The 16,504-nt window shown below is 55.3% G+C and overlaps 3 protein-coding genes and 1 long non-coding RNA gene across 7 annotated transcripts; 2 read left to right on the top strand and 2 right to left on the bottom strand.

Moving 5' to 3' along the window:
- The first annotated feature begins 1,331 nt into the window (after positions 1-1,331).
- On the top strand, positions 1,332-5,407 carry DHPS (deoxyhypusine synthase). Of its 3 annotated transcripts, none has more exons than XM_081231659.1 (9): positions 1,332-1,671; positions 2,244-2,408; positions 2,627-2,748; positions 2,831-2,927; positions 3,010-3,096; positions 3,844-3,949; positions 4,027-4,130; positions 4,978-5,103; positions 5,188-5,407. In XM_081231659.1, the coding sequence occupies exons 1-9, from the start codon at positions 1,465-1,467 to the stop codon at positions 5,281-5,283; spliced, it is 1,110 nt and encodes a 369-aa protein (XP_081087785.1). In that variant the 5' UTR covers positions 1,332-1,464; the 3' UTR covers positions 5,284-5,407. The 3 variants fall into 3 exon arrangements, with proteins under 3 accessions (XP_081087785.1, XP_081087786.1, XP_081087787.1); XM_081231661.1 differs by lacking the exon at positions 1,332-1,671 and adding an exon at positions 1,770-1,853; XM_081231660.1 differs by lacking the exon at positions 2,244-2,408.
- Positions 5,295-9,568, bottom strand: WDR83 (WD repeat domain 83). Of its 2 annotated transcripts, XM_081231658.1 has the most exons (9): positions 9,247-9,568; positions 9,043-9,163; positions 8,855-8,960; positions 8,537-8,585; positions 8,326-8,452; positions 7,068-7,135; positions 6,863-6,971; positions 6,670-6,784; positions 5,295-5,600 (listed from the first exon to the last, which is right to left on the bottom strand). In XM_081231658.1, exons 1-9 carry the CDS (start codon positions 9,446-9,448, stop codon positions 5,451-5,453), a joined length of 1,047 nt encoding a protein of 348 aa, XP_081087784.1. In that variant the 5' UTR covers positions 9,449-9,568; the 3' UTR covers positions 5,295-5,450. The 2 variants fall into 2 exon arrangements, with proteins under 2 accessions (XP_081087784.1, XP_081087783.1); XM_081231657.1 differs by having other exon boundaries at positions 6,863-7,135.
- Positions 9,569-9,666: 98 nt separating this feature from the next.
- WDR83OS (WD repeat domain 83 opposite strand) lies at positions 9,667-15,644 on the top strand. The gene is made up of 4 exons (XM_081231662.1): positions 9,667-9,790; positions 14,442-14,547; positions 15,052-15,149; positions 15,244-15,644. Exons 1-4 carry the CDS (start codon positions 9,741-9,743, stop codon positions 15,308-15,310), a joined length of 321 nt encoding a protein of 106 aa, XP_081087788.1. The 5' UTR covers positions 9,667-9,740; the 3' UTR covers positions 15,311-15,644.
- Positions 12,194-16,368, bottom strand: LOC308615839. The gene is made up of 4 exons (XR_014015633.1): positions 16,151-16,368; positions 15,043-15,161; positions 13,563-13,691; positions 12,194-12,892 (listed from the first exon to the last, which is right to left on the bottom strand). It is a non-coding gene; the product is annotated as an uncharacterized lncRNA (long non-coding RNA).
- Between the last annotated feature and the right edge of the window lie 136 nt (positions 16,369-16,504).

The raw sequence follows: 16,504 nt of genomic DNA, 5'->3' as shown, positions 1-16,504 counted from the left end.
AGCCTGTGCGCCACAACTACTGAGCCTGCACTCTACAGCCCACGAGCCACAACTACTGAGCCCACGAGCCACAACTACTAAGCCCCCGTGCCACAATTACTGGAGCCCACGCGCCGCAACTAGAGAAAGCCCGCGCACAGCAACGAAGACCCAATGCAGCCAAAAATAAATAAATAAATAAGAAAACAAAGAAAAGCACCTATTTTGTAGGTAGAATTTGGCAGACGTGTGGAGGGATGGACGTGGGGTGTGAGAAACGGGGAAACATGAGGTTCAACTCCCCAGTTTTCAGCCTACTAGATGAGTGGAAGGTAGGGCTGTTTGCAGAGATGTGGCAGACTGCAGGAAGATCAGGGTTAGGTGGTGAGGGAACTGAGGCCAGGAGTTTGAGATCCAAGTGCGGGCTGTCAAGGAGGATGTTCTGTTCCTCTAATTAAATAGGCTCCTTTTTAGCCTCAGGGCCTTTGCACTGGCTGTTCTCTCTCCCAGTGGGGATGGCCTCCCCCAGATCTTCACATACGAGGCCTCTTCTGACCTTGGCTGAAATGTCACCTCCTTGGCATCCTTCCCCAACCACCTCTCCCTCCAAATAAAACCACCAACTCTTCCACCCACCCCCAACCCCATGGACTCTCACATCAGCCCGTTTAATTCTACATAGCACTTACCACTGTTGTTACCCTTTTAGCTCCCCAAACTGTGGGCTCCAGGAGGGCAGGGTCTGCATTCTGTTCACTGATAAATATGCAGCCCCCAGCACAAAGCCCAGTGTATACTGTAGACTCCATAAACTGCAGAGTGAGTGATTAAAGGGGTCCCTCTGGACCAGACCCTATGCATGGTTTGGAGGACCCATGAGATACAGACACCACCCTCCAGGATCTCAGTCTTGCTGGAGGGAAAGAGATGTCAGCCCTGGATCTCAGAGGAGGTCTCTTACCCAGAAAAAGGTCAGGGAAGGCTTCCCAGAGGAGGTGACAGCTGCAGCTGCCAGGGGAAGGAAGACCAGAAGGTTATGCAGCCTGTGGAGGCTCTGGAGACTTGCGAGACACGAACAGGGATCACTATCCCATTTGACGAGCGACGCTCAGAGGCAGAAACTATCTGATACTTCCTGGTGATTCGAATTCTGTCCAAGGGCGACGTCAAAGAAGCCATCCTCTCTCTCTGAGAGGACAGAAACGAACGGGCAAGCGCCACGCAACGCGGTGGGTTTCCAGCGGGCTCCTCGTTCATCTCAGACTGAGAACACGAGAAACAGGAAATAATGGCTCCTTGAGGCTTCCGTACTACGGAATACACAAGCAAAGAAGGCTGCACCCTGGACTCCGGGCGTCGACGGGTCATGTGACAAATATAACTTCCGGCCCTCCGCAGGTTGTGCGTGCTGCGGCTTAGAGGTGTTCGAGGCCGCCGGAGGCCTGGCCTGGAGCGGCTCTGATTTGACAGTGCGGCCGCAGGAGCATGGAGGGTCCCCTGGAGAGGGAGGCGCCCGCGGCGGCGCTGGCCGCCGTGTTGAAGCACAGCTCGGCACTGCCGTCCGAGAGCGCCCAGGTCCGGGGCTACGACTTCAACCGTGGCGTGAACTACCGCGCACTGCTGGAGGCCTTCGGCACCACTGGTTTCCAGGCCACCAACTTCGGGCGCGCCGTACAGCAAGTCAACGCCATGGTGAGGCCTGGGTGGGACTTCCTGGGTTGAGGGGGCGTGGCCTCCAGTAGCACTGTGGGGTACTTGGGGGCGGGACTTCCCTGGGAGGAGGTGTGTTTTTCGTCCGATAGTTGGAGAGAGACGGAGACCCCCCTCCTGGGCGCGAGTTTTTGTGCTGGGGAGTGGGTTGGGACTGATTCTAGGTAGGGGGCGCGTTATAGGCAACATGTGCAAGTATTCTGGGATGGGCGGAGTCTGGGGCCAGACCGCGCAGTTGAGGGAGGGGTTGAAGGAGGAGCCTAAGGCAGGGCGGGACCTGAGGTTGGATTTGCTTTTCCCTGTGGGGAGGGGGGTCGGGACTGCAAAAGTGATTCCTGAAAAGAGGCAAAGCCTGAGTGTGTGACCTGAGACTTGGGCTGTGGAAAGGGCGGAGCCTGCGCCGGGGTGTTCATTCCCTGGTTCCAGGTAGAAGTGGTCCCATATCCCTCAGTGGGCAGGGCCTGGGCGCGGAGTCTGTCTCTGAAACCCACCTGGGGTCCTTGGGCTGGAGTTTGGGGCCAGAGGTTAACTCGACCCTGCCCTTACACACCTAGATAGAGAAGAAACTAGAGCCGCTGGCTCAGGATGAAGACCAACATGCAGACCTGACCCAGAGCTGCCGCCCACTCACCGGCTGCACCATTTTTCTGGGCTACACATCCAACCTCATCAGTTCGGGCATCCGTGAGACCATCCGTTACCTCGTGCAGCACAACATGGTGGGGACCTGGTGGGGTTGTGGCCTTGGCCTCTCTGGGTCTTAATGGGCAATAAGATTACTGGTCATTGGAGTGAGATAGGGAACTATGGGTCAGTTTTGTTTTGCAGCAGAGCTCCCCACAAGGGTCACTGGATGAGAGTTGGGAGTTAGGAGTCCTGCCTGGTACGAAAGCAGGGCCTCCCTTCCTTGGCCAACCTCACTGCCTTGTGACTGCAGGTGGACGTCTTGGTGACCACAGCTGGGGGTGTGGAGGAGGATCTCATCAAGTGCCTGGCGCCCACATACCTGGGCGAGTTCAGCCTCAGGGGGAAGGAGCTACGTGAGAACGGGATCAACAGGTGGGGGGCCCTGAGTGGTGCTGGGTAGGGGAGCCAGGCTGAGGGTCCTGGACCCTGATGCCCACATGCCTCCTGTCCCCAGGATCGGAAACCTGCTGGTGCCCAATGACAATTACTGCAAGTTTGAGGACTGGCTGATGCCCATTTTGGACCAGATGGTGCTGGAGCAGAACACGGAGGTGAGGCTGGAGGAACCTGAGGGGGGGTGGCACGGTGGGTGTCAGGGGAGGTGCCGCTGCTGAAGCTGATGTCTCCTCCTAGGGTGTGAAGTGGACGCCTTCCAAGATGATCGCCCGGCTTGGCAAGGAGATAAACAACCCAGAGTCAGTGTATTACTGGGCCCAGAAGGTGAGGGGCTGGGTGGGGGCAAAGTTGCCAGGCTTTGGCATGTGTTGTTTCATCTTTACAGCCACCTGGGGAGTTGGTACTATTCTTATCATTTCCACTCCTAGGTGAGGAACCTCAGAAACAGAGAGGTTAGGCAATTTGCCTGAGGTCCCACAGCTGTTGAGTGTGGTCCTTGTGTTCTGGCTCTCCTCCTAGACTACTGGGAAGCAGTTGGGGGCAGTGCTTAGCAGCCCCCATGGGGCCTGGTGTAGGGTCCCATGCTCCTCAGAGGCTCTGGGGTCCAGCAATCAGAAAAACAAGAGCTACCATTCTTTTTTTAAAAAATAAATTTATTATTTATTTTTGGCTGCGTTGGGTCTTCCTTGTTGTGCGCGGGCTTTCTCTAGTTGCAGCGAGCGTGGGCTACTCTTCGTTGCAGTGCACGGGTTTCTCATCGCGGTGGCTTCTCTTGTTGCGGAGCACGGGCTCCAGGCGCGCGGGCTTCAGTAGTTGTGGCACACGGGCTTAGTTGGTCCGCGGCATGTGGGATCTTCCCCGACCCGGGCTTGAACCTGTGTCCCCTGCCTTGGCAGGCAGATTCTTAACCACTGTGCCACCAGGGAAGCCCAAGAGCTACCATTCTTTATGTGCCAGGCACAAGTGAAGTTGAGCTCCCTGCCCAGAATCAGGCAGAGAGGAGGGGATGCTCCCAGACTGCCCCTGCAGGGCTCTAAGCTCTAACCGCTCTCCTGTCTTGCTCTTTCCCAGAACCACATCCCTGTGTTGAGCCCGGCACTCACAGATGGCTCGCTGGGTGACATGATCTTCTTCCATTCCTATAAGAACCCAGGCCTGGTCCTGGACATCGTTGAAGGTAAGGTGCTGGGGCTCCAGAGGAGCGGGGGAGGGGGGCTGCCTGGGCCCGCGGCCTGACACAGCCCTCTTTCCCAGACCTGAGGCTCATCAACACACAGGCCATCTTCGCCAAGCGCACTGGGATGATCATCCTGGGCGGTGGCATGGTCAAGCACCACATTGCCAACGCCAACCTCATGGTGAGCAGGGATGGAGTGTGTGTGCTCCCTAGTAGGGGGTGGCACTCAGGCCTGTCATGCAGACAGGCCTGTGTACTAGGCCTATGCCATGTGCTGGGTAGACAGCTGTGGACTAGACAGGCCAAGACCCCTGCCCTCCTGGCACTGATGTTCTAGTGGGGGGAGATAGCAAACAGGTGACATGCATATCAGGTGGCAGTAATTGCTATGGAGAAAAATAAGGGAGCATGACGAGATGGCAAGTGAAAGGGGTGCTGTTCATAAAAGGGAAAGCTTCCTGGGAAACGTGACCTGCGAACAGAGGTTTTTCAGGGGGTGGTCCCATGAGCCATGTGGTTGTCTTGGGGGGTGGGGGCGAGATAGAATTCCCAGCAGAGGGACCAGTCAGTGCAAAGGTTCTGAGGTGCCTGATGTAGGTCAGGGAACAGATAGGAGGCCGGCGAAGGCTAGAGTGGGAGGAGGTGACAGGCAGAACGTGCAGGGCCTTGAGAGCCACTCAGGTGCTCTCAGGCGCTCTCTGGCTGCTCTGGGGGGAACAAATGAGGGGACCAGGGTGGGGGCCATAGAGAGGGGAGAGGTAAGTTGGATTTGGAGGTCTTCTATGGAGCTGGTGGCAGATGTGGGAGGGCTCTTGCTACCTAGGAGGCGAGTCTGGAGCAACACTGCCCACTGTCTGCCCAGCACCCCGTGACCCCTCACTCTGCCCAGATGTTGACGTGGGGCCCTTCCCTTGGAGTGAGAGGCCGCCAAGGGCTTCCTTCACCTGGAACACGTCCCTCCGCCTCTAGCTACAGTGCCCTGCCTTGGAGTCTGTGTGGCTGACAGCCCACTCTGCCCCTCCCTACAGCGGAATGGTGCTGACTACGCTGTCTACATCAACACAGCCCAGGAGTTTGATGGCTCTGACTCGGGCGCCCGGCCAGATGAAGCTGTCTCTTGGGGCAAGATCCGGGTGGACGCACAGCCTGTCAAGGTGAGGGCCGACCAGCCAGCTGGGGCACAGGGTCTCCCGGGGTACGGCCTTGGGTCCCGTGGCTCACCTGAGTCCCCTCCACAGGTCTATGCTGATGCCTCCCTGGTCTTTCCGCTGCTCGTGGCTGAAACCTTTGCCCAGAAGGTAGATGCCTTCACGCCCGAGAAGAATGAGGACTGAACACTAGACGGTGTAGCCCCAGGGAGGCCTCACCACCTCCTCTATTTATTAGTTTGCAGACCCAGCTCCTCCCAACTCCTTGGTCAGCAGCATGTCTAGAATAAATGGTCAGTGGTCCTTCTCAGGCTGTGTCTCTCTCTCTGTCCTTGGTCGTGGGTCCCCTGGCTTCAGCCTGTGCCACCCTCCGCCTTGTAGGTCTCTTCCCGCCAGCACTGGATGCTGCCCCCCATGGCGGTCAGCAGGCAGGGCTCCGTGGGGTGGTAGGCCAGCGACTGCACCACACTGGGACCTACAGGCAGGGCCAGCGCCAGGGCACCCTGTGGAGTGAGGGGGTTGGGAGTGTCACCAGTGTGTCTCCCTCCCCTCAGCTGCTTCTCCCCCGCTCTCAGCCACATACATCTAAGTACTTCCGAGACACTGTAAACTTAACCAGCCACAAACTCAGCCCCTCAGTCACTCTGTCCTTCTAGGTGCTCAGGTCAAACATCTTGAATCTGTCTCTTACATCTCACATCCCTTTGTCGGGAAATCCTCTTGGTTCTACCTTTAGACCATGCCCAGAGATTGCTGATTCTCTCCACCTTCTCAGCCACTACCCTCCTCCACGGCCGGTCACATGTGGGTCCCAGCTTCCCACCCCCTCTGCCGCCATCTGGGCTTCACCCGCCCACTTGATAGCCTCAATGCCCGCTCCCTTCATCACCCTGCAGTCATAGCTCAACAAACACAGTTCTTCAAGCAGGCCACCATTCCTCTTTCCACCTGGAAAGTGTCCCTTCATGTGCCCTCCCCTTCAGGGTGACTTCCGGTCTACAGGAACCTCGAGAAGTAGGCAGAACGTTGGCACCTTCTTAGTTCCCAGAGGGAGAGCTGGCCCCTGGACTCTCCAGGGCCCCCCGGTTCCCTCCATCCTCTTAGGAGGCTTACTTCTCTGGCCAAGCCCCAGCTCTGACCCCACTACGCCTGGCTGTTCAGTTCGCATCCTGACACCCCCACCAGGCTGAGACATCAGGACAGGGCTCACAGGGCTTGGGGACTGGATACCACAGGGATGCTCAGAGGTAGCTCAGATTTCCTGAACAACTACAGCCCTGTCTCCCCTGAGGTCAGATGCCACTATCCGCTCCTCCTACTCCAGGGTCAGTCCCAGTGGCCCTGCCTGACCTGGATTCTGCTGCCGCCAGTGCCATCCAAAGTGCTTCTATGTCCTGACTGATGCATGTGTGCCACAACCCCAAAGCTTAGCACATGCTGTGCCCTTTGCCAGGAATGTTCTCGCCTCATCCCTTCACTCCTTCCAGCCCTCAGTTCTAACAGCACTCCCTTATAAAGGCCTGGGAGTGACTCAGGTAAGGACAGGGCAGGACCCCCGGTGCAGAGGCTCACCTCCACCAGGTCCCAGAAGAACACCTTCCCATCCTCGGAGCAGCTGACCACATGCGTGTCACGCTCGCTCAGGCAGCAGTCCAGCTTGTACTCCTGGTTCTTATGGCCCGCGTACCTGGGTGTGAGTGGCATCAGTGGGGGTTTGGGGCCTTACTGGGAGTGGGGGAGGGGCCCCACAGCCCTGAGGACTCACTCGCCCAGCAGCTCCCCTGTGTCCTTGTCTAGAAGCCGCAATGTGGAGTCCAGGCTGGACACCAGGGTGCACTGCCCATCCCGGCTGAAGCAGGTACAGGTGATGGGGCCTGGGGGAAGGGAAGGGGTGGGCAAGCAGGTCAGGCTGGGGTCTCCCGTGCTGCCCCCACCTTCCCTGCCTGCCTCACAGCCCCAGCCACACTCACTGCCCACGTAGTCTGAGAAGAGTTGCCCCATCCTCAGGTCATAGCGCCTTACCCGGCCATCTACGGAGCTGCAAGAGAGGATGGATCCAGCTGAAGCATCACAGGGGCCAGCAGGTCCAGGGCTCCAGCTTCGGTGTTCCTGTACCCTCTCACCTGGCCAGGGCCCTGAGAGCAAGGCTGGGTGCCTGCCCTTCCTGGGCACCCTTCACTGTCATGTCATGTTCAGGACCGGCCCCAGAAAACATGCATTGAAGTGAATTCATGAGTGGAATTCTGAGGCACTGGCTTTGAGACTCAGCCCCAGGGGCCAATCAGGTCCCACTGCATCTGTTTCTGATTTATACTGAGCTCCTTCTCTGGGCTACACCCTGTGTGGGAGCTTGGGACACAGCCGCTACCAAGCCAGGAGCACTTGCTGCCAACGTGAAGCCTTGCTGACTGAGGGTAATCAGCTCCCCGAGGAGGTGACGTTTGAATTGGTACTTGAGGATGAGAAGGAGCCAACCATGTGCAGTCCAAGGGGGGGAGGTGTGGGAACTGGGTAGGCCACCAGGCCATGCAGCCCAAATGCCCCCAGTGGTGGTATCGGCACTCCCTCAGGTTGTGGCAACATTTGGGCAGCCCTGCATGGGAATTTTTTTTTTTTTTAAATTGTCTCCTGCAGGTAGAATATCAACCCTATGTAAGCGGGGGTTTTTCCTTGTTTTCCTATCTTTTCACTCCTGTATGCTCATTGACTGAAAATGTGACCTGCAGGGGGTGCTCAAACACACTCTGAATAAGTAGTAGAAGGGTAGCCCAGGCACAGGAAGAGCAATTGCAAAAGTCGGTCCTGGGGTGGGAGCATGTGTGGCATATTTAACAGAAATGAGCCTGGGAATGAGTAAAAACTGAGAGCACAACAGAGACCAGACCATGCAAGGCCTTGTGAGTGCAGTGAGGAGAATAGATTTTTTTTTTTCTTTTTTTTTTGCTGTATGCGGGCCTCTCACTGTTGTGGCCTCTCCCGTTGCGGAGCACAGGCTCCGGACGCGCAGGCCCAACGGCCATGGCTCACGGGCCCAACCGCTCCGCGGCATGTGGGATCTTCCCAGACCGGGGCACGAACCCGTGTCCCCTGCATCGGCAGGCGGACTCTCAACCACTGCGCCACCAGGGAAGCCCTTTTTTTCTTTTTTTGAGAGTAGATTTTAATCTAAGTACAGAGCTATGATCCCCAGTGGCACCTGGGGACGGGCAAGGTCCTGGACCCACTCACCCTGCGAGGACCTCATGGTCTGACACCTTCACGCTGGATATGCCATCCTTGGCTTCGTCCAGCGTCTGTATGGGCTCAGGTCTCCGCGAGCGGCAGTCCCAGCAACGGATGGTGGAATCGATAGAGCCTGTGAGGTCAGCATGAAGGTGGATCAGGTTTGGGGGGGCCCGGGGCAGCCCCCTGCGCCCACCTGCCTAGGCCCCGGACTCACCAGACAGGATAACTGTGGCCTCTTCATTAAACTGCACTGTGTTCACCTTCTGCAAAACAGGAACAGCCGCTTAGAGAAGGCTGGACTTTGGAGGATGGGGATAAAAGCAGGGTTCCCAGTGCTAGTTAAAGCAAGGGAAAAGGCTAGGGGTAGGGGAGGTGGAAGTTTTTGGAGGAACTGCAAGGACAGGGCTTGGTGAAGGCGGGGCCGTGGGGAAGGATCCTTGCGCTGTAATTGCGTGGGGAGGGGTGGGTCCCTGTCACCACCTACACGCAATTCCGGTCCGTTCTAACGAGGCCCTTTCTTGCTTGCACTCACCCCCGCGTGGCCCCGGAATTTGCGCACGACCTGCCCCGATGCCACATCCCACAGCACCACTGCCTTGTCCCCGCCGCCGGAGCAGAGACTGCTGTTGTCAAAGGAGCTAGAGGGCAGAGCAGGGAAGATCAGCGTCTACCTCTGATCCCGGCCTCAGCGCCTCGATCCCGGCCTGGCCCCCGGCTCACCCTGCCGCGTCCAGCACCTCGTAGCCGTGGCCGCTGTACGTCCGCAGTAGCGTCCCTCGCAGCGGGCTCCACAGCTTCAGGGTCTTGTCGCTGCCGCAAGTCAGACAGTAATTGCCATCCACTGGGGAACACCACGAGGGGGTTACTGGGCCGCCGACTTCAGAAGGCGGAGGTAGGACCCGGAATGAAGATAAGGGCGCTCACCATTAAATCGCACGGCTCGCACCGCCCTCTGCCCGCAGTCCAACGTCTTCAACAGTTTCTGAGGCAGCTCCGGGCCCCGCGGTTTTGGCTCCGGGAAAGCCATTGCTCCGCCCTCCCTTCCTCGCCACCTTACAGTTGCCCGCACCGAGGCTTTCTGCCCTGGGAACCCACGCTTTGGTGTAACCTTATTATTGTCCTCCATAGTCTACTTCCTATTTCTCACTTCCGGGTTCAACGTTTAGGCTTTTTGGAGAAAGCGTTGGAAACACTGAAGCTTGTTTCCAGCTTCTCGGTTTCTTCCCCTACGTCCTGTTTTCTTGGAACATTTTTGGCTTCTTCGAATTCTCTGTCCCCTGGATGGGGGTAGTTCCAGCTCCCGCCGGCAGGAACGGAAGCGCGAGGGCTGAGGGTGTTACTCTAAAAGCCATCCTCCGTTTCCATGCCGGAAGCCGCCGGAAGCTGAGACTCCCGCAGCGGAAGAGGTGCGACTCGCTATGTCCGCGAACAATATGTCGGACCCACGGAGGCCCAACAAAGTGCTGAGGTGAGGATCCTAGTTGTCATGGTGTTAAAAAACAAAACAAAAAAATTCAGCTATAAAATTTAAAGATATAATTGGATTTATCAAATGATTCATGAATTGGGCAGCATCCCATCTAGCAAGTAGAGGGGAGCGCTAAAGGGCTACAAAAAGGGAAAGGTTTTTTAAAGGCAAGGCAAGGAAGTCATAATCAGAAAAAAGGGTGATTTCAGATTAGGCCATTTCCCTTTCGGGGGAAAAAGGGTCTTATTAGGTGGGGTTACCTCGTCTCCCTTTTGGAGGATGGAGGTGGGAGAGGACCCATGTGACCGACTACCTCATTGGTGCTGACCAGAAAATTCCTGACTGACCGGTTAAGACTACACAGGAGGAGGTTGAAGCTTCGGTTAGGTTTGGTATTGAGCCCTGCTTTGTTTGCTTGGCCTAGCATAAGGGACTCCATTTTTGGCCTGTGGTTTTCTTTTTAACAATGCCCCCTCCTCCCACCCTCCCCACCTTAATCAGACTCTCAGCTTAACTGAGAGATGTGAGCAAAACTTAAGGCATGAGTGCCACTCTCAGCTACTGCTCTGAGGTTCCTGCAGTTTTTCTTGTTCCTTTGTGTGCTAACCATAGGTTATGATGTTTTTGCTTAATCCCTGTGATAGTCACAGGTCCTGGCTGGCTTCAGGTTCACAGTTTTTAAGTTCGTCATTTTTTTGTTACTTTTCTGATGATCGAGTCTTAAGGAGATCTTTTGCTTGGTGGGTAGTGGCAGTGAGTATGCATTTAAAGCTTTTGAGAGATTAAGTGCACCAGGGAGATTATTATAATAAACAAGATAATTCACAGTGTTTGGAGTGCACTTTGGAGCCATGGCCCCCAGGATCCAAACCAGGCAAAATCAAATACGTCAAAGAAAGTTCCCATTGGGAATTCCCTGGGGGTCCAGTGGTTAGGACTCCACACTTCCAATGCAGCGGGCATGGGTTCGATCCCTGCTAAGAAAAGAAAGTTCCCGTTGAAGGAGTCACCTTGCTCAGTGATTTTTTTTTTTTTGCGGTACGTGGGCCTCTCACTGTTGTGGCCTCTCCCGTTGTGGAGCACAGGCTCCGGATGCGCAGGCTCAGCGGCCATGGCTCACGGGCCCAGCCGCTCCGCAGCATGTGGGATCTTCCCGGACCGGGGCACAAACTCGTGTCCCCTGCATCGGCAGGCGGACTCCCAACCACTGCGCCACCAGGGAAGCCCAACAACTTGGAAAATTTTTGCTTGTGGTCTTGCTCTAAGGTCGTTTCAAAGTGCTCAGCTATGGTCACTGGCTCCATCAGACTGGTGGTCTCCCATCCTATTTTCTGTCTTTTTATCAATGCACTAATCTCAGGAGATAATCTGTTTGTAAATAGGGCAGCTAAGAGCAGGTTGAGTGACTCTTTTATATGGGACCAGAATGCCATAGGAGGAGAGCTTCCAAGCGTGCCTTAAAGTTGGCCCGATTCATCTTTCTTTGGTTTGCATGTTTAATAATAGACTGATCAGTTGGGGTAGGGAAGATTCTAGGAATGGCTTATAAAAGGTCAGGTGCTGTTTTGCCACCTTTTTCTGGTTGAGGATCTTGAAGATAATCCTCTGGGTTTTGCCATTTTGCTTCCTGTGTCCATTTGGTGCTTCACCAGGTCCTACCTGCATGTGCACAAGCTGATAAAGATTTTGCAGCCTGGGGTCGAGGCCCTGAAAATGACTCCAGATTCTTCAAAGAACTTTTGGGGTTCCTCCCTAGGTTTAGGAAATGCCTTAACTATGGCCCTTAGTTCCATCTTTGACCAAAGAGTGAAAGGTATCCGAGGAGGTTCGTCTGCAACCTTGGGTAGTTCTCTCTTACATGGTAACTGTTGAATAGTCCCTTCAGAGTGGAAAAGCAGTTCAGAAAGAAAATCAGTAAAACATGAGTACTCAGGTAAAGAAGGAGAGAGGGGCTTCCCTGGTGGCGCAGTGGTTAAGAATCCGCCTGCTAATGCAGGGGACACGGGTTCAAGCCCTGGTCCGGGAAGATCCCACATGCCGCGGAGCAACTAAGCCTGTGCACCACAACTACTGAGCCTGCGCTCTAGAGCCACAACTACTGAGCCTGCGAGCCACAACTACTGAAGCCCACACGCCTAGAGCCCGTGCTCCAAAACAAGAGAAGCCACCACAATGAGAAGCCCATGCACCACAACTAAGAGTAGCCCCTGCTCTCTGCAACTAGAGAAAGCCCGCGTGCAGCAACGAAAACCCGACGCAGCCAAAAAAAAAAAAAAAAAAAAGCCTTATAAAAAAAAGAGGAGAGAGGAGAGCAGTAGGAGTCATGTCAGCCCTTCCTTTTTTGTTTTAGGTACTTCTTGTGTTTCTGATTTTTCATTAGCCTTTTTGTAAACCATCTTTTTTTTTTTTTTTTTTTGTGGTACGTGGCCCTCTCACTGCTGTGGCCTCTCCTGTTGTGGAGCACAGGCTCTGGACGCGCAGGCCCAGCGGCCATGGCTCACGGGCCCAGCCGCTCTGCGGCATGTGGGATCTTCCCAGACCGGGGCACGAACCCGTGTCCCCTGCATCAGCAGGCGGACTCTCAACCACTGCGCCACCAGGGAAGCCCTGTAACCCATCTTTTAATGAAGCTATTTTGGAAACTTGAAGCCTTTTGGAAGCTTCCATATACCAATGAAAATAGGTATCCCATTCTGTTTGCTTAATTTGGAAACCCTCACTTTCAAGGGCACTTCTTTTTTTTTAATAAATTTATTTATTTGTTTTTTGGCTGTGTTGGATCTTCGTTGCTGTGTGCGGGCTTTCTCTAATTGTGGACAGCGGGGGCTGCTCTTCATTGCAGTGTGTGGGCTTCTCATTGCGGTGGCTTCTCCTGTTGTGGAGCGCAGGCTCTAGGCCCCCGGGCTTCGGTAGTTGCAGTGCGTGGGCTCAGTCGTTGTGGCTCGCGGGCTCTAGAGCGCAGGCTCACTAGTTGTGGTGCACGGGCTTAGTTGCTCCGCAGCATGTGGGATCTTCCCGGACCAGGGCTCGAACCCGTGTCCCCTGCATTGGCAGGCAGATTCTTAACCATTGCGCCACCAGGGAAGTCCCTCAAAGGCACTTCTGAAATAAACAATCTTGTCTCACCGACACATTCCCCACAGTGGCCACTGTAATTCTAGGTTGTTTTTAGTAATATTTTGCCATTTTTGTAGATATTTACAGCTTTTGGGATTATAGTTCTTAGACATAAAAAAGGCAGGTGTGCTGATGGGTGGCATGCTTGATTCATTAAAGGTGAAAGCTCCCATCTCTCTTAGCTGGCTTTATCTACACAAAGCAAGACAGACAAACATGAATACCGTAACATTCCAGCTGTAACCAGTTACTGCGGCCTGGCCAAGAAAAAGGCCCTGTGCGCAGCACCACCAACTGCCTACACAGAACCTGGCGCTGGGGGAAAGGACTGAACCCGCAGACCCCACATGGGGATTGTGGGCTGATTCCAAACGAATGGGGAACCGCAGCTGCCACCAGCAGTGCCCAGCGTGGAATCTGGGAAAGGATCCCAAATAAACGGGGAACAGCAGACCATACCGCCAGCAGTTCCTAACATGGAATCTGGGAACAGAGCCAAGGCTGGGGGTATCCAACCAAATGAGGAACTGTGGTCCGAACTACCAGCAGCTCCCAACGTGGAACTGGTGATTCCAGACAAATGGGGAACTGGCTGGAGAGCCAATTAGATTGGGAGTGACAAAGAGAGCAGAGGTCAGAACTGAGAGAAACTCACCCATGGCTCCCAGAAACGGCGAGAAAGACAGTGGACTCAAAAAGGGGTTCATGGGTACCATGCTTCTGTTTCTCGTTGTCCCCGAATGCTGTCAGAGGTTTAGTTTGGATCCTGTCGCTGCCACCAGATCTGTTGAAAAAACAAAATTCAACTGAGTAAATTTTAAAGATCTAATTGACAGGGCTTCCCTGGTGGCGCAGTGGTTGAGAGTCCGCCTGCCGATGCAGGGGACATGGGTTCGTGCCCCGGTCCGGGAAGATCTCACATGGTGCGGAGCGGCTGGGCCCGTGAGCCATGGCCGCTGGGGCTGCGCGTCCGGAGCCTGTGCTCCACAACGGGAGAGGCCACAACAGTGAGAGGCCCGCGTACCCCAAAGAAAAAAAGAAAAGATCTAATTGACTTTATTGAAGGCTTCATGGATCAGGCAACATCTCATCTAGCAAGTAGAGGGGAGCTCTAAAGGGCTACAGAAAGGGAAAGGTTTTTAAAGACAGGACAAGGAAGTCATAAACAGAAGAAAGGATTATTTCAGATTAAGTCACCTCCTTTTTGGGAAAAAAGGGTCTTATTAGGTGGGTTACCTCTTCCTTTGGGGGATGGAGAGGGGAGAGGGGCCCATGTGACAGACTACTTCATTGGTACTGACCAGAAAATTCCTGACTGACTGGTTGAGACTACATTTCTTGGGGAGGCTGAAGCTCCAATTAGGTGAGGTACTAAGCCCCAGTTCAGTGGCATGGCCTAGCATAAATGACTCCATTTTGGGCCTGTGGTTTTATTTTTAACGATGGGAATGGGCCTCACGTTGTGGGTTGGAGGCCCAGGGGAGCACCTGCCCATCCTGGGGGCAGAGCTTGAGCACCCCTGACCCTGCTGCAGGTACAAGCCCCCGCCGAGCGAGTGTAACCCAGCCTTGGATGACCCAACACCGGACTACATGAACCTGCTCGGCATGATCTTCAGCATGTGTGGCCTCATGCTCAAGGTGGGCAGGGCTGAGTTTCCTTCCCGTAGCTCCGCCTGACAGTGGGGGAAGGCGTGGATTCAGAATGAAGCAGGACCAGTGCTGAGGGGGCAGGGCTGGAGTCATGCTGGGTGAAGAAGGCTAGAGCTGTTGGGGAAGCCAGGTGTCCGGGTCAGGGTGGCACATAGGACGTCAGTCTGAGGATGGGGCCAGGCTTTAATGCAACTTGGTGGGGACTGGTGGAGAAAATGTGGGGTCCATAGCACGATGGGGGATGTCAAAGGCCAGGCTCCTTAGGCCTGAGGGGACATGGTGGGGTCAGAGATGCAGGACAGGGAGTAGGACCAGAACTCGGGTACCTGGAGTTAACTATGGGGGTCTGGAACTGAGAGACTCCTGGGGCTCAGGGTTTGAGCTGCATCAGGTGGAATTGGGGTTGGAACCGGTGCCTGGGAATGGTCCTTGTGGGGGCTCATTGGGGTGCCTCTCACCGACCTAACCCACCCATCCACCTACCTCTTCCAGCTGAAGTGGTGCGCTTGGGTCGCTGTCTACTGCTCCTTCATCAGCTTTGCCAACTCCCGGAGCTCTGAGGACACTAAGCAGATGATGAGTAGCTTCATGTGAGGCTGGATCTGGAGAGGGAGGGACTCCTGGGTGAGGGGAAGGGGACCCCAAGCCTATCCATCCTGGACTGACACCTCTCTCCCATCTCAGGCTGTCCATCTCTGCTGTGGTGATGTCATATCTGCAGAACCCTCAGCCCATGACGCCCCCCTGGTGATGTCAGCCTAGAGGGGTCACATCCTGGACCCCTCTATCCACCTTACGCCCTAAGCCTGGCCCGTGGCTGCTCAGCCTCCTGCCGTCAGCTGCAGTCCTGGGCTTACCTGCGTGAGGTAGTCTTGGGGCCTGCAGCTGGATGGAGGGAACCTGGCCCTGTCCTTGGGATCCCACTTCGCTGAAGCAGAGAGGGGAATCTCCTAGGCCTACCCCTCCTGCCTTCCTTCCCCACCCTGCCTGCTGTTGGGGGAGATACTATCCGTGTTTCTAGGTGTATCCACTCATTTTCTTGTTGAAACCAGTTAATAATAAATTTTTGCCTTCTGGTTCTCTGAGACCTCTCTCTCCTTCTGTGCATTGTCATAACAGGCGGAAGGGCTCCAGTTCCTCCACTCAGTCAGGCTTGGGGTGGGGTCCCCAGTCTGGAGCATTTTGGTTAGTTCACTTGCTTATTTCACAAGACTCGAGCCTTAAGTCAGCTGCCAGAGACTGAACAGTGATCCCTGCCCTCTGGCAACTCAGCAGACAGCCCTGCTGATCTAAGGAATCTGTGCTTTGGTTTTCTTATCAGAGGAATGGGGGTATTGTCAGCAAATTGGATGGACTGGTAGGGACTGGGGGAAGGCATGAAAGACTGAGTTCTCCCCCACCTGCCGTGTTCTCACTCCTCATCAGAGGACACCGGTATCTCTCGAACAAGGCTGGATGCCTCCCCTCCCCAGCACCGTAACGGCGGTTACTTTACGTCTCCATGCATAGGACAGAACAGAGCCCCCATTAACCTCTGTTCCTAGCCCAGAAAGTCAACGGAATACCCTAGGATCCTAGGCATATACTCTACCTCCAAGGTAAACACAGCATCCGTAGGAAAATCTGAGACCTCTGCGCCCAGGGGGACAAAAGGGCACTCGAAGTCCACATGGAGGCCACACAGAGGCCACGAGAGGCTAAAGGCTCGTCTGGCCGAACCAGCACCCCGAGAGTGGGACGCGCCCAGCGCCTCTTTGCGCTTCTAGCGCCCGCATTGTCCCCAGCGGTACCCAGAACTACCGCCTTGGTCTCGTGACGCGGCGGGCCACTCCCTAGCCCCGCCCCCCGGTGCCCATTGGCCAAGCTGGGTTCTGGAGGCGGGGCGTTTACCCGGCCCCAGCCAGGCCCGGGAACCCCCGGGAGGCGGCGGCGGCGGCGGCGGCGG

Source organism: Mesoplodon bidens (genome assembly GCF_964165515.1).
Source record: "Mesoplodon bidens genome assembly, chromosome: 4".
Classification (NCBI taxonomy): Eukaryota; Metazoa; Chordata; class Mammalia; order Artiodactyla; family Ziphiidae; genus Mesoplodon; species Mesoplodon bidens.
This window is presented reverse-complemented; position numbering and strand designations above follow the sequence as displayed.

Excerpts from the sequence above, each read along its gene's own strand:
- DHPS (XM_081231659.1), top strand. The coding sequence starts at position 1,465 with ATGGAGGGTCCCCTGGAGAGGGAGGCGCCCGCGGCGGCGCTGGCCGCC. Across the intron at positions 3,097-3,843 it reads TGTATTACTGGGCCCAGAAG|AACCACATCCCTGTGTTGAG; the intron begins GTGAGGGGCTGG and ends GCTCTTTCCCAG. Across the intron at positions 3,950-4,026 it reads GGTCCTGGACATCGTTGAAG|ACCTGAGGCTCATCAACACA; the intron begins GTAAGGTGCTGG and ends CCTCTTTCCCAG.
- WDR83 (XM_081231657.1), bottom strand. The coding sequence starts at position 9,448 with ATGGAGGACAATAATAAGGTTACACCAAAGCGTGGGTTCCCAGGGCAG. Across the intron at positions 8,961-9,042 it reads GAGGTGCTGGACGCGGCAGG|CTCCTTTGACAACAGCAGTC; the intron begins GTGAGCCGGGGG and ends TCTGCCCTCTAG. Across the intron at positions 7,136-8,325 it reads GACCATGAGGTCCTCGCAGG|CTCCGTAGATGGCCGGGTAA; the intron begins GTGAGTGGGTCC and ends CCTCTCTTGCAG.
- WDR83OS (XM_081231662.1), top strand. The coding sequence starts at position 9,741 with ATGTCCGCGAACAATATGTCGGACCCACGGAGGCCCAACAAAGTGCTG. Across the intron at positions 9,791-14,441 it reads AGGCCCAACAAAGTGCTGAG|GTACAAGCCCCCGCCGAGCG; the intron begins GTGAGGATCCTA and ends ACCCTGCTGCAG. Across the intron at positions 15,150-15,243 it reads CAGATGATGAGTAGCTTCAT|GCTGTCCATCTCTGCTGTGG; the intron begins GTGAGGCTGGAT and ends CTCCCATCTCAG.